Source organism: Nyctereutes procyonoides, unplaced genomic scaffold (genome assembly GCF_905146905.1).
Source record: "Nyctereutes procyonoides isolate TBG_1078 unplaced genomic scaffold, NYPRO_anot_genome, whole genome shotgun sequence".
Taxonomy (NCBI): domain Eukaryota; kingdom Metazoa; phylum Chordata; class Mammalia; order Carnivora; family Canidae; genus Nyctereutes; species Nyctereutes procyonoides.
In genome coordinates, this window is record NW_026575020.1 from 3767277 (window position 1) to 3780014 (window position 12738).

At 39.9% G+C, this 12738-nt stretch overlaps 1 protein-coding gene across 2 annotated transcripts; it reads left to right on the forward strand.

The window, feature by feature from the left end:
• Window positions 1-280: 280 nt before the first annotated feature.
• Window positions 281-5152, forward strand: KRT10 (keratin 10). 2 transcript variants are annotated; one of them, XM_055333476.1, is made up of 8 exons: window positions 281-919; window positions 1718-1800; window positions 2171-2327; window positions 2426-2587; window positions 2676-2801; window positions 3296-3513; window positions 3871-4259; window positions 4780-5152. In XM_055333476.1, the coding sequence occupies exons 1-8, from the start codon at window positions 320-322 to the stop codon at window positions 4884-4886; spliced, it is 1842 nt and encodes a 613-aa protein (XP_055189451.1). In that variant the 5' UTR covers window positions 281-319; the 3' UTR covers window positions 4887-5152. The 2 variants fall into 2 exon arrangements, with proteins under 2 accessions (XP_055189451.1, XP_055189458.1); XM_055333483.1 differs by having other exon boundaries at window positions 3871-4239.
• Window positions 5153-12738: the final 7586 nt, after the last annotated feature.

Genomic DNA, 12738 nt, shown 5'->3' on the forward strand with positions numbered 1-12738 from the left:
AAAAATGGATTTAAGTTGCTCAATGTTCTTCAAAAGGTGAAAAAGCACAATGAAACATAAGCTCATCTGAACTACACCCATTTTCAATTTCAACATAGTAAAACTCCTATTTGTTCTTAGGGCAAATTCAAAACCATACATATTGGAATTGGCTATTACTGAAGATAATGTATGCAATCATAAGTAAAGATGCTAAATTGGCAAAAAGAAAACCATGCAAGTAAGCAAACTTTAACACATGTGGGACACACCCTCTCAGTATATAAAGGCTTGTCACTGTCCTTGGTAGCAAGCACTCCCTGAGCTAAACAGCATCACCATGTCTGTTGGATACAGCTCAAGCAAGCAATACTCTTCCTCCCGCAGTGGGGGAGGAGGAGGTGGAGGAGGAGGAGGATCATCCTTCAGAATTTCGAGCAGCAAAGGCTCCATTGGTGGAGGATTTAGCTCAGGGGGGTTCAGTGGTGGCTCCTTTAGTCGCGGGAGCTCTGGTGGAGGCTGCTTTGGGGGATCATCAGGTGGCTATGGAGGATTAGGAGGAGGTTTTGGTGGAGGTAACTTTGGTGGAGGCTATGGAAGCAGTAGCTTTGGTGGGGGCTATGGAGGAGGCAGCTTTGGAGGGGGAAGCTTTGGAGGGGGCAGTTTTGGCGGGGGCGGCTTCAGTGGAGGCAGCTTTGGAGGCTATGGGGGTGGATATGGAGGAGATGGTGGCCTTCTCTCCGGAAATGAAAAAGTAACCATGCAGAATCTGAATGACCGCCTGGCTTCCTACTTGGACAAAGTTCGGGCTCTGGAAGAATCAAACTACGAGCTAGAAGGCAAAATCAAGGAGTGGTATGAAAAGCATGGCAACTCAAGCCAGAGAGAGCCTCGTGACTACAGCAAATACTACCAAACCATCGAAGATCTTAAAAATCAGGTAAGGTTCATTTTTAAAATCCAACTTGAAGCCTATTTTTTATCCATGCAATTCAGAGAGATGAATCTTAACCACAATATAGCTATTCACTGTGTTTGCCTGTGTTACTTTTCTTGCTTCCAAAAAAAATCCAGTCTTATCAAAGGTAAATATTTGTGAGGATATGGTCACTGAAATCTTCAGCATGTGTGTTGTGTATTTTACAGGATGGCAGATTACTGAGGCTTTTTTAGGCTCTAATAAGTGTATGAGTCCATAGTTAAAATACCATATCGTTTACAAACATAGGAACTGAAAGAATTATTAAATGAATCAAAACAAAATATTATTCAGATTGATAACAAAAAAATATTCATTACCACTTACAAGCAATGTGAATTCTCCAGTATGGAAATGGGATACTGTTTGCTTCTTGAGAATTTGTGAATTGTACCTACTATGTGCCAGTCCAGAGTGTATGCATTTAGAATATATACTTAAAACAACTTAAACCAAAAGGTATGAGTCAGTCAAAAGTTGGCTGAAATACATGGAAATCACCCAGGATAAAAGTGGGCGACACACATGCAGGAACACAGCTATATAACTACAGTTAGTTTTTGGAAAAGGATGAATACAGAAATAGAAAAAGTATAGAAATTTCAAGAAAACAAATAACTCAGAATTAGTAGCTGGGTAACCCTGCAATATTTAAGACAAAAATACCCCAAGATTTTGTAAGAGCACATAAAAATACAGTTTATCTATGCCACCATAAAAGCCATATCTGTATCGGATTTTCTTTGCCTCTCCCTCCAGATCCTCAATCTAACAACTGATAATGCCAATATCCTGCTTCAGATCGACAATGCCAGGCTGGCAGCTGATGACTTCAGATTAAAGTAAGCTAAGTGAACATGGCACAACACTGTCACAGCAAATACAGGAGTTGCTTTTAACAATGACTTCGGATGCCCACATTTACATTTTCTTAACTTCATTCAAAGTTAAACAGTGTTGGAATCATCAGAAAAAATTTCAATTTCAATATCACCTTTTTGGCAATATTTTTGGCAAAGAAGAAAATGCATTTTAAAGTAGCTGTGCTAAGCTTCTTGGCATTAAACCACTAATATCCCTATGTGAATTAGTATACTAAGAAATGTTGCCATGATGCGAAGTAAACTCTATATTTGCTTTGTAAAAAGTCTCAGCCCAAGTATACCTCCCTTATGTAAGTTGTACCCAGTATTTGTACTATGCCTGTTTCAGGTATGAGAACGAGGTAGCCCTGCGCCAGAGTGTGGAGGCTGACATCAACGGCCTGCGCCGGGTGCTGGATGAGCTCACCCTGACCAAGGCTGACCTCGAGATGCAGATCGAGAGCCTGACTGAAGAGCTGGCCTACCTGAAGAAGAATCATGAAGAGGTGATGCAAAAAGTTATACTTCCCCCAGCCAAAAAAAAAAGGGGGGGGGTTCATTGTGATCATGGTGTAGTCATTAAACTTTTCTGCTCCTCAAACAGGAAATGAGAGACCTTCAGAATGTGTCCACTGGTGATGTAAATGTAGAAATGAATGCTGCCCCAGGTGTTGATCTGACTGAACTCCTAAATAACATGAGAAACCAATACGAACAACTTGCTGAACAAAACCGAAAAGATGCTGAAGCCTGGTTCAATGAAAAGGTAATTCATCTTCCTTCATATCGAGGCCAATGGATGTTTGGTTATCATTTCAGATTTTTCTCATCTTTTCCTGTTTTTAATACTCTAGAGCAAGGAACTGACTACGGAAATCAACAGTAACATTGAACAAATGTCCAGCCACAAATCTGAGATTACTGAATTGAGACGCACTGTTCAAGGTCTGGAAATCGAACTACAGTCCCAACTAGCCCTGGTATGTTAACAACTCTCTCGAAATAACTTCAACTTAACCAAAGTTTCGTGCCCGCATAAGGATATGCAACTCAAGAGAAAAAAACAAAAGGAGGGGGGGTACGAATGTAGAAATAAAATTGGAGCACTTTGTTAATGGGAGAAAGTCAGTGGCACCACTGTACACAGGCTAAAGTTAAAATTTTACCATTAAGCATAAAACGGGGCACCTGGGTGGCTCAGTGGTTAAGCGTCTGCATTTGGGCTCAGGTCCTGGTCCCAGGGTCTTAGGATCAAGTTTCGCATTGGGCTCTCCTCCAAGAGCCTGCTTCTCCCTCTGCCTGTGTCTCTGTGTCTCTCATGTGCCAATAAAACCTTTTTCAAAAATACACAAAACACAAATCCCATTCATTTTCTTTAATCTTCTGATGTCTTATTAAATCAGGAAATAACCTTCATTGTATTCAGTCACACAGTGAAGTCACGCAGTCACCCTATATTCTCGGCTCTTTGCAGAAACAATCCCTGGAAGGCTCCTTGGCAGAAACAGAAGGTCGCTACTGCGTGCAGCTCTCACAGATTCAGGCCCAGATCTCCGCTCTGGAGGAACAACTGCAACAGATCCGAGCTGAGACGGAGTGCCAGAATGCCGAGTACCAACAACTCCTGGATATTAAGATCCGATTGGAGAATGAAATTCAAACCTACCGCAGCCTGCTAGAAGGAGAAGGAAGGTGAACTATCAACTCTCCCAGCTGGCTTTATGCAATGCCCTAAATCTCCAGGCTTTTCCAAAACCCCAAGAAGTGCTGCCAAAGGAGGAGAGGGGGGAAGCAGAGTACAGGAAAAAAAGGCGTGTGCAACCACAGCTTCAACTGCCCATGAATTGGGATTCTGGGGGTTGTGTGCTTATCAGACCGGCGCTAGCAATGGGTTTTAGAATCTATACTTGGCAGGGTTTTTTCTCTTTTCTTTTCTCTTTTTTCCTCTCGAAACACGTTTTGCTTACTTTCAAAGTAACAATAACGTGGAAAGCGACCCACCAGTTCCCAAAGTTCAAGCTAACCGAGCACGCCTCTCATTCCTGGTAGTTCCGGCGGCGGCGGCTACGGCGGCGGGCGCGGCGGCGGAAGTTCCGGCGGCGGCTACGGCGGAAGTTCCGGCGGCGGCGGCTACGGCGGCGGAAGCTCCGGCGGCGGCTACGGCGGAAGTTCCGGCGGCGGCGGCCACAGCGGTGGTCACAGCGGTGGTCACAGCGGTGGTCACGGCGGTAGCTCGGGCGGCGGCTACGGCGGCGGCAGCAGCTCCGGCGGGGGCGGTTACGGCGGGGGCAGCTCCGGAGGCGGCGGCGGCCACGGCGGTAGCTCGGGCGGCGGCTACGGCGGCGGCAGCTCCTCCAGCGGAGGTCACAAGTCTTCGTCTTCCGGGTCGGTTGGCGAGTCCTCTTCTAAGGGACCAAGGTCAGCAGAAACTAGCTGGGGTAATCAGCATTAGTTTTAACTTTCTGTGATGGTTGTGTTGCTTTTTACGCCCTAGTGCTTTTTTAAAAAATTAAAACGTGGGGCGCCTGAGTGACTCAGCGGCTGAGCGTCTGCCTTTGGCTCAGGTCGTGATCCCGGGGTCTTGGGATCGAGTCCCACATCCGGCTCCTCACAGGGAGCCTGCTTCTCCCTTTCCCTCTTTTCTCTATGTGTTTCATTAATAAATAAATAAAATATTTTTTTAATTAAAATCCCAGAGAATATTCCCACTTGCGTTTTTTTAGGAAACTATACTTTTGACCTCCATCTTGAAGGAAAAAAAAAAAAGTCATGGTCCAAGATGCTGTCGTTTAAACATTGTTCGGATTTTTTTTTTTTAATGTAGAAAACGAATTTCCTTTTTTTAATGTATATTTTACTTCTTAGAAATTTTGATTAATTAGTGAGGACCCCACACACACACACACTCACACACAAATCGCCTCATCTGAATTCTTTTTTCTCGTGATTCATGTACAGATACTAACAAAACCAGAGTGATCAAGACAATTATTGAAGAAGTGACACCTGATGGTAGAGTCCTTTCGTCTATGGTTGAATCAGAAACCAAGAAACACTACTATTAAGCTGCGTCAAGAGGAAAGAGTCTCCCTTCACACAGACCATTATGTACAGGTGCATGAACAACAAAATCTCCAAGGAAACACTTCAGTCTTAATGGTCTACGGAAATTGGTTCACTCCTTGAAAATAAGGTGTCTGAAAGGTGTTTTGTGGTTTCTGTATTTCTTCTTTTCGCTTTACCAGAAAGTGTTTCTTTCATGGAAAAAAAAAATCTTTTCTATTCTCATTCACTAATGAATTCCAATAAACTTTCTTACTGATGCAAGCTATCCAAGATGGTCAGAATTGTCTTTATTTAAATTAAGTGGTATTTTTAACCTTACAGATGAATGAACTATAGTACTTGAAGGTTGATTTATCTAGAAATTCTGAAGACATTAAAAAAAGGGTGGGCCCACCCAGGTGGCTCAGTGGTGGAGCATCTGCCTTTGGCTCAGGGCGTGAGCCTGGCATCCTGGGATCGAGTTCCACATCCAGCTCCCCAGGAGGAGCTTGCTTCTCCTTCTGCCTATGTCTCTGTCTCCCATGAGTAAATTTTTTAAAAATTCTGAAGACAGAATTATCATTATGATTTCTCTTGAGTAAGTTTTTTAATCTTATGGGTATGTTGGATCAACGTCAGTAATCTCACCGAGTGAAAAGTCTGAGACCCCAACCTTAACTCTTTCTTAAAGATGCACAATATATGGAAAACTCCCAGTGCTCTGGCTTTGAATTATTTCAACCCTGACAATTCTAAAATATCTCAAATAAGACCCCAAAGATCGAGTTATTGGAAATTTCACACTTCCTGATTACTTGGCTTCTCCCATTTGCCTACCCTCATTTTCTTCCCCTTCATTTCTGCCCAATTACTATATACTGTAAGAGATACCATCCACCATTTACCAGGCCAGTAAAATATCACCCCAACAAAATTATTTGGTGTCTATCATCAGACAAACAAACACTGATCAAGACATGATGATACCAATTGTACCAAAGAGCCAACTCTAGGTCCCAGCTTTCACCAAACTTTCTCTGTCTAGGGACAAATGCTAAAGACCTGGTATTTGTAGGGTCAACCCAATCATATCCTTCAGTCACTCAGAAACCAACTGATATTACTTAGTACTCTGCTAGTATATAGAATAGATGGGTTTATTAAGAGCTGGATTTATTCTTTGTACCTAAGATTACCTTGTGTTCCCTGGTGAGTTCCTAGTTGACCCATGTCTACCAAATAGCCTTCTTCTGCACTCTTACTGATTTGAGCTTGTTTTCCCCAAGACCTGAGCTCTGGTCCCCAGGTCATTTACTTGGGACTCATGGTGGGTATACCCTACCCTCTGTACTCCAAACTAATGACCAGTCATATTTCAAAATGAATGGACTTCCCTATAGTCAGAGCTCCATGACCTACCCAACACCAAATACTACCATAGTTCAGAAATTCTACTTTAGTTGGCATATCTATTTGCCAGACCCCCTTCTTCAGAGCCAGTCTCCTAAACTTCACTGTTGAAGTCCCAACACGCCACACTGTAAAACCCTAAAACAGATGTTGCTGGGTAAGAACTCTGAGCTGCCACTGTGTATATAATGACTGCTGTTAGAAACACTACCTTTTAAAATCCCTAACAAAGTTAACCAAGTCCTAGGATTTAGAGTAATTAAAATCTGAAACAGCCATTCTTACTCTGAAGAAATAAGTGTTTTTATATTCAGTATCACAAAAAGATAAATATGTTTCTATGAGATCATTGTGTTTGTTATTAGGCTTTGTCTCATACCCATTCCCATCACCACCACCACCTAACCCTCCACCCCAAACCAGGATCTCAGCTGGTCAGAGTACTTCATCTAGTTGGGTGGTGACCCAAACCTTCTTTCCTGAAAGTTCTAAATTGTAGTTCTGTCTTCTTACCTTTTCAGTCTTCCAATACCTTCTTAAACAATTACTTACATTACATTTTCTCTGATAAAGTAATCATCTCTGATAAAGAACTGCTTTTTGAATGTTAACTTACTGTGAAAATTCTTTCACTGTATAGATAAGCCATGCTGTACACTTTAAATAGTGGTATATATCAATTATATCTCAAAGCAAAAAAAAATTTAAATAGAACTTTCTGAACTGGACTCAAACTGTACTTTAATAAAGACTGCCTAAACAAAGTTTGATTTTAACAAGGACATTGGTATTTATAGTTCACAAAAATTAACTGTACAGATCACTATTGTTATTACATGGGTTTATCATGTAGCTATTTAAGCAAGACAGTGTCCAGTGAAACCAGCAGAGCCAATTCTGGCACTCATGTGGAATCCTACTAAACAGCAAAAGCTTGTCTCTCTAGAAGGATTTGCATTGTGCTGCTTAAAGCTTTGCATCAGGGGTCTGACATCTGTGACGGCTCAATTTTGCTAGGGCATGGCGAAATAGTTACGGCCAGTTTCCCCTTAGTTATAGGGGAAATAGCTTGAGTAAGGTAACTAAGGTCCACCCAGTATCCAATCTACATTGCATCAAGAGAGTGAGAATTAGGAAAAGAGATCATCTGTGACTTAAAGCATACATTTCAAAGTCAGTGGTTCCTTGTCTTCATATTCTGACACTGGCATTTACAAATCATGTAGTTTGGACAAATTACTTCAACCCTTCTGAGTCCCAGTTTTCTTATATATATAATAGAGATAATAACTACTTCATTGAGATTATTGTGGGGATGACTTAATGCCTACAAAACCCTTAAAGAATGCCCTCCATGGAGTAGACACTGAAGAAACTATTCTATTTTGCACAGAGAGGAAAACCATCAACAAAATGAAAGGGCAACCTACTGAATGGAAAAGATCTTTGCAAATGCTCTATCTAATGGGGGTTAATGTCCAAAATATATAAAGAACTTACACAACTCAAGACACAAAACACACACGTGCAAAGACAAAATCCAGCTAAATCTGGGAGAACACATGAGTGGACAGTTCTCCAAAGAAGACATACAAATGGCCAACAGACACATAAGACGATGCTCGACATCACTAATTATCAGGGAAATGCACATCAAAACCGTAGTGAGATATTACTTTATACCTGTCAGAACAGCTAGAATGAAAAAGAAATAACCAGTTGGCAAAGGTGTGGTGAACATTCGTGCTCCATTTGCAGGAATGTAAATTGGTACAATCACTGTGGAAAACAGTATAGGGTTTCCTCAAAAAATAAAAAATAGGAATACAATATTATCCAGTAATTCCACTACTGTAATATTAGTCGTAAAATTAAGGATAAGATATCTTGCCATTTGCAACAGCACTGATGGACCTAGAGGGTATTATGCTAAGTGAAATAAGTCAGACAGAAATACAAGTACCATATGATCTCACTTAAATGAGGAATCCAAAAAACAAAACAAAAGGCAGAAACAGACCCATAAATACAAAAAACAAACTGATGGTTGCCAGAGGGGAGTGTGGCAAGGAGATGTACACTGAGTGAAGGGGAATAGAAGATACAGGTTTCTAGTTATGGAATGAATAAGTCACAGGGATGAAAGGTACAGCCTAAGGAATATAGTCAATACTATTGATATAGTTGCTTTGCATGGTGACAGATGGTAGCTACACTTGTAAGCACAGTGTAAGTATTGAGTTATCAAATTGTGATGTTGTACACTTGAAACTAACGTAATATGTGACAACTATACTTCAATTAAAAACAAAACATTTTGAAAAATATTTTCAAAATATTTTTAAAAAACTGAAAAAAAACAATCCTGAAATTTGGTATCTACTATAAGTTTTTAATTCTGTTCCTTTAATGTATCTGCTTTTATTCCTTAGTTATATTTTTAAAGGGTATATAAACAGTCTTTATAATGTGTGCCCCTGGTCATGTATTAAATAAGCCCAAATAAATAAAGGTTTTATAAAGAAAATAAAACCACACACACACCAAACAGTATTCTGTTCATCGTCAGAGAAGTATGTTTATTGGCTATATAATCTAGTTTCTCCAAAGATGGATATGAGCATCACAATAAATTGTCAGAGCAAGTGATCATTAACATAGTCTGCCATGGGGTAGAGATCAAGGTGAGATTGCCGTTCTGGAGCTGCAAAACAAAATTCCAGACAGTAAGAATAGTGGCAAGAGTGTATCACAAAGAATTAGGACTAACATAGTCCTGTGAACCTGAGGTCCAATAAAACAGCAAAAGGTTTGTAAAGGTAAGTGGGAAGGACCAGATGACTGTCCCAAAGGTTTGAGATAGTTGACCATCCCTAAAAGCTATAGCTGTGGTCACCCTGATCATGAGGCAAATGACCCACGCTGCATCTTTGAGTGACAAAGAGAAACAAGTTATCACAATAAAAATAAATGCAGCCTGGAAACCAGGTATGAAGCATATTTTTTTTAAAGGATACTTTTTGAACTAGGTTGTCCTACAGAAAGCCATGCCAAAGGATGAAGGACTCTTTGAGTTGTCACATTGCTTTTCAGTGTCTCTTAATAAAAACACAAACATCATCTCACACCTCAACACTGAATAAGAGATCCTTGCAGCCTAGTGCCAGTTAGAAAGGGAATTACTGTGAATTAGTACAAATATTGGACATTACCTGGGGGAAGAATTTGAGTAATGCTCTCAAAATACTTTTGTCCTTTGGGATTTTAGCAAAGAAAAAAAATCACATACTTAAGCTTCTAATTAACCTTTCCTACTCAGAATAAGTTCTCTCAAAAGAAATGCTTGAAAAGCATGAATAAATAGGTTCACAGGCGAGCTGAGCCATAACAAAGCTAATGACCTTTTTGGAAGAGAACTCTCATTCAAGTTTTGACCTATAGAGCCTCTGGAAGGTTTTCTAAAGTAAGAAATGTGAAGGGAAGACAAGAAAACAAAATGGCACCAAAATGCACTTCAGTAGATTGAAAATAGTTGTAAAGATAAAAGCAAGTGGGGGGTGGCTAATAAATACATAAAAAGATCATGCTCAACATCACTAATCATTAGGGAAATGCAAATCAAAACTACCATGAGATACTACCTCACACCCATTAAGAAAGCTACCATCAATAATAATAATAATAACAACGACAACAACAACAGAAAACAGCAAGTTTTGGCAAGATTGTGGAGAAACTTGAATCTTTGTCCCCTCTTGGTGGAAATGTAAAATGGTATGGATGCTGCAGAAGTCAATATGATGACTTCTCAGAAATTTTTTTTAAAAGTACCATATAAGGGGCACCTGGGCAGCTCAGTGGTTGAGCGTCTGCCTTGGGCTCACATCATGATCCCAGGGTCCTGGGATGGAGTCCCATATCGGACTCCCTGCAGGGAGCCTGCTTCTCCCTCTGCCTATGCCTTTGCTTCTCTCTCTATTCTCATTCATGAGAATAAATAAAATATTTTTTTTAAAAAAAAGTACCATATGACTTTGCAGTTTCACTTCTGGGTCTAAAGCCAAAAGAATTGATATTAAGGTCTTGAAGAGATATTTGTGTGTGCCACATTCACAGCAGCATTATCCACAGTAAGGGCTTGGAAAGCATTTATTTTCTTCCCCTCTGTATGCCCTGCTACTCATACAGTGCCTTATGCATAGTATGTGCTCATTAAATACTTCTTGAATGAACAAAAAATGAATGACTGACACCTGATAGGCAGCATAACTGTAATCAAAAGTTTCATTTGGCTATTAACTAGATATTCTGGAAAGAATTTTGTAAGAATTATGTTTATGTTTTTCATTAAAGAGATTTTGGCATCATTTGAGTTACTTTTCCATCTGACTTTAAGATAACTGTACTTAACAGAAGAACCACCACACTGAATCCCAAGGTCTATTCTGGCCTGATTCACCCTGCTTCATGTTGTATGTCCCTAAACAGTCCTTGTCCTCTGTTTTCTCATCGTTAAATCAGAAGGAAATCTCTCTTACTAATTCCCAGATGTTTTGTAAGGTTCATATAAGATAATGTACAAAAAATCTCTTTGGAAGCTGTAAAGCACCATATAAACATAAGGAAAGCTTGTCTTTATACTCTTCATACTCTGAACTTTGAGAAGATAAATATTGAGGTTGCTTTTTACCAAGGGTTTAATAATTTCCAGCTGAAGGCTCAAAGGACCCAATCTGAAGTGGTGAGTCAGCGCCAAGCAACATCCATTTGCAGGTGAGCGCTGCCCCCTGGTGGAAATGAAAGGTCAGGGACAATTGCTGTGAACGGTGTGGGATCACCAGGGGTGATGCTAATGAGGGAAGCAAGTTATTTCAATTTAAGCTTTAAAAAAAAAAAAAAAAAAAAAACTTCTTTCCCTTTTGTGTCACAAAATGTTCTTTGGAAATTTTTTTTACATCTGAAGGATGCATACACATTACACCAAAAATTTGTTTAACTTATTTACAGCTAATAATCAGACACTGAAGAGATTTATAATTCTTCATGTTTTAATATTCTAATTTTTTAATATTTAAATTTCAATAATTCAGCAACTTAAGAGAATAATTTCACAATTAATATAACATGTTAAGACTATTGAGGGAATTATATAAAATATGTATTTGTATGGGTGTAAATCATTTAGAGAAATTATTAGTATCTTAAAATAGACTCATGATGCCAGACTCTCAGTCCTATCTAGAACATATGCCAAATCTTCATCTGGCATGTTCCTGGTGACTCTGAACAAATCGTTTAACATTTACAGCCCTCAGCTTGCCCCATCAAAAAAAGGGGCTAAATTAGATGTCTAAGACCTTCTGCTGCTTTAAAAAATCCTACAGTTTTGCCCAGAAAGTGCATTTAAAGGCCATGCCGATGACAGCCACAGTGCTAGCTGACCAGGCTTCAGACTGCTTGTACCAGCACAGTTCCAGGAGACACCCTGACTGTCCTGGAGGCAAAACAGTTTTATGCCTGTCTTCACCACAGAATCTGGAACCAGTCAAGCCCAACCAAATCCCTCCTATCCCTCCTTTTCCTGTCCTCTTCACCTGCTTCACCCCCACCTTCCTGGCAACTGCCTCAAGAGGAGGCTTCTCAGGTCAATTCCTGCTCACCTCTCCTGCCCTCTCAGCTAGACTGCCTCTCCCCTTCCCACACACATACCCAGTCAAACTCTTTGACAGAGAAGGTTAAACACGATCCAGCTTCTGCCTGACATTTCTTTTTTTGTTTTCCAACCATACATTTCTTAGAGACTGTACCCATATCTTTTCCATCTCTGAGTAATTTACCATCATGTCTTCATTTTTTAATTTAGCTTTGAACACCAGATATAGTAGCCATACATGTTAAATAAAGGAATCAGTTTATATCTACGTTATTGTTCAAGGTAATAAATAGATGTTATAATCATAGTAAGACCAGAGAAGTTACCAGGATCATATTTTTTAAATGACACATTTATTTTTTGCTATGACAGGATAAAATATGTTTCTTTACATATTTATGGTTATTTTTTATGGTTATAATTAATGGTTCTCTTTTTTTAAGATTTTATTTATTTATTTATTTGAGAGGGAGAAAGCATGAACAGGGGAGGGACAGAGGGAGAGAGAGAAGCAGACTCCTCACTGAGCAGGGAGCCTGACAGGTGGCTCAATCTCAGGACCCTGGGATCATGACCTGAGCTGAAGGCAGACACTTAATCGACTGAGCCACTCAGGTGCCCTTAATGGTTCTTTATATACCACCCTGGTAATTAAGACCCTACTGTAGCTAGTTGGTGGCACCCTATCACAATCAAACTTTTAAGACTTTATATCTGGTGTCAGGTAATGACAGTATATTCCTAGGGTCTAGATGAAAGTAAAGGATTACTCACCCAAAATTAGAAGTTAAAATAATGAACTTAATATA

What these genes read in the sequence shown, in the direction of transcription:
- KRT10 (XM_055333476.1), top strand. Translation starts at nt 320, where the DNA reads ATGTCTGTTGGATACAGCTCAAGCAAGCAATACTCTTCCTCCCGCAGT. An exon ending in GCTGATGACTTCAGATTAAA is followed by an intron (nt 1,801 to 2,170) that starts GTAAGCTAAGTG and finishes TGCCTGTTTCAG; the next exon opens with GTATGAGAACGAGGTAGCCC. An exon ending in GTCAGCAGAAACTAGCTGGG is followed by an intron (nt 4,260 to 4,779) that starts GTAATCAGCATT and finishes ATTCATGTACAG; the next exon opens with ATACTAACAAAACCAGAGTG.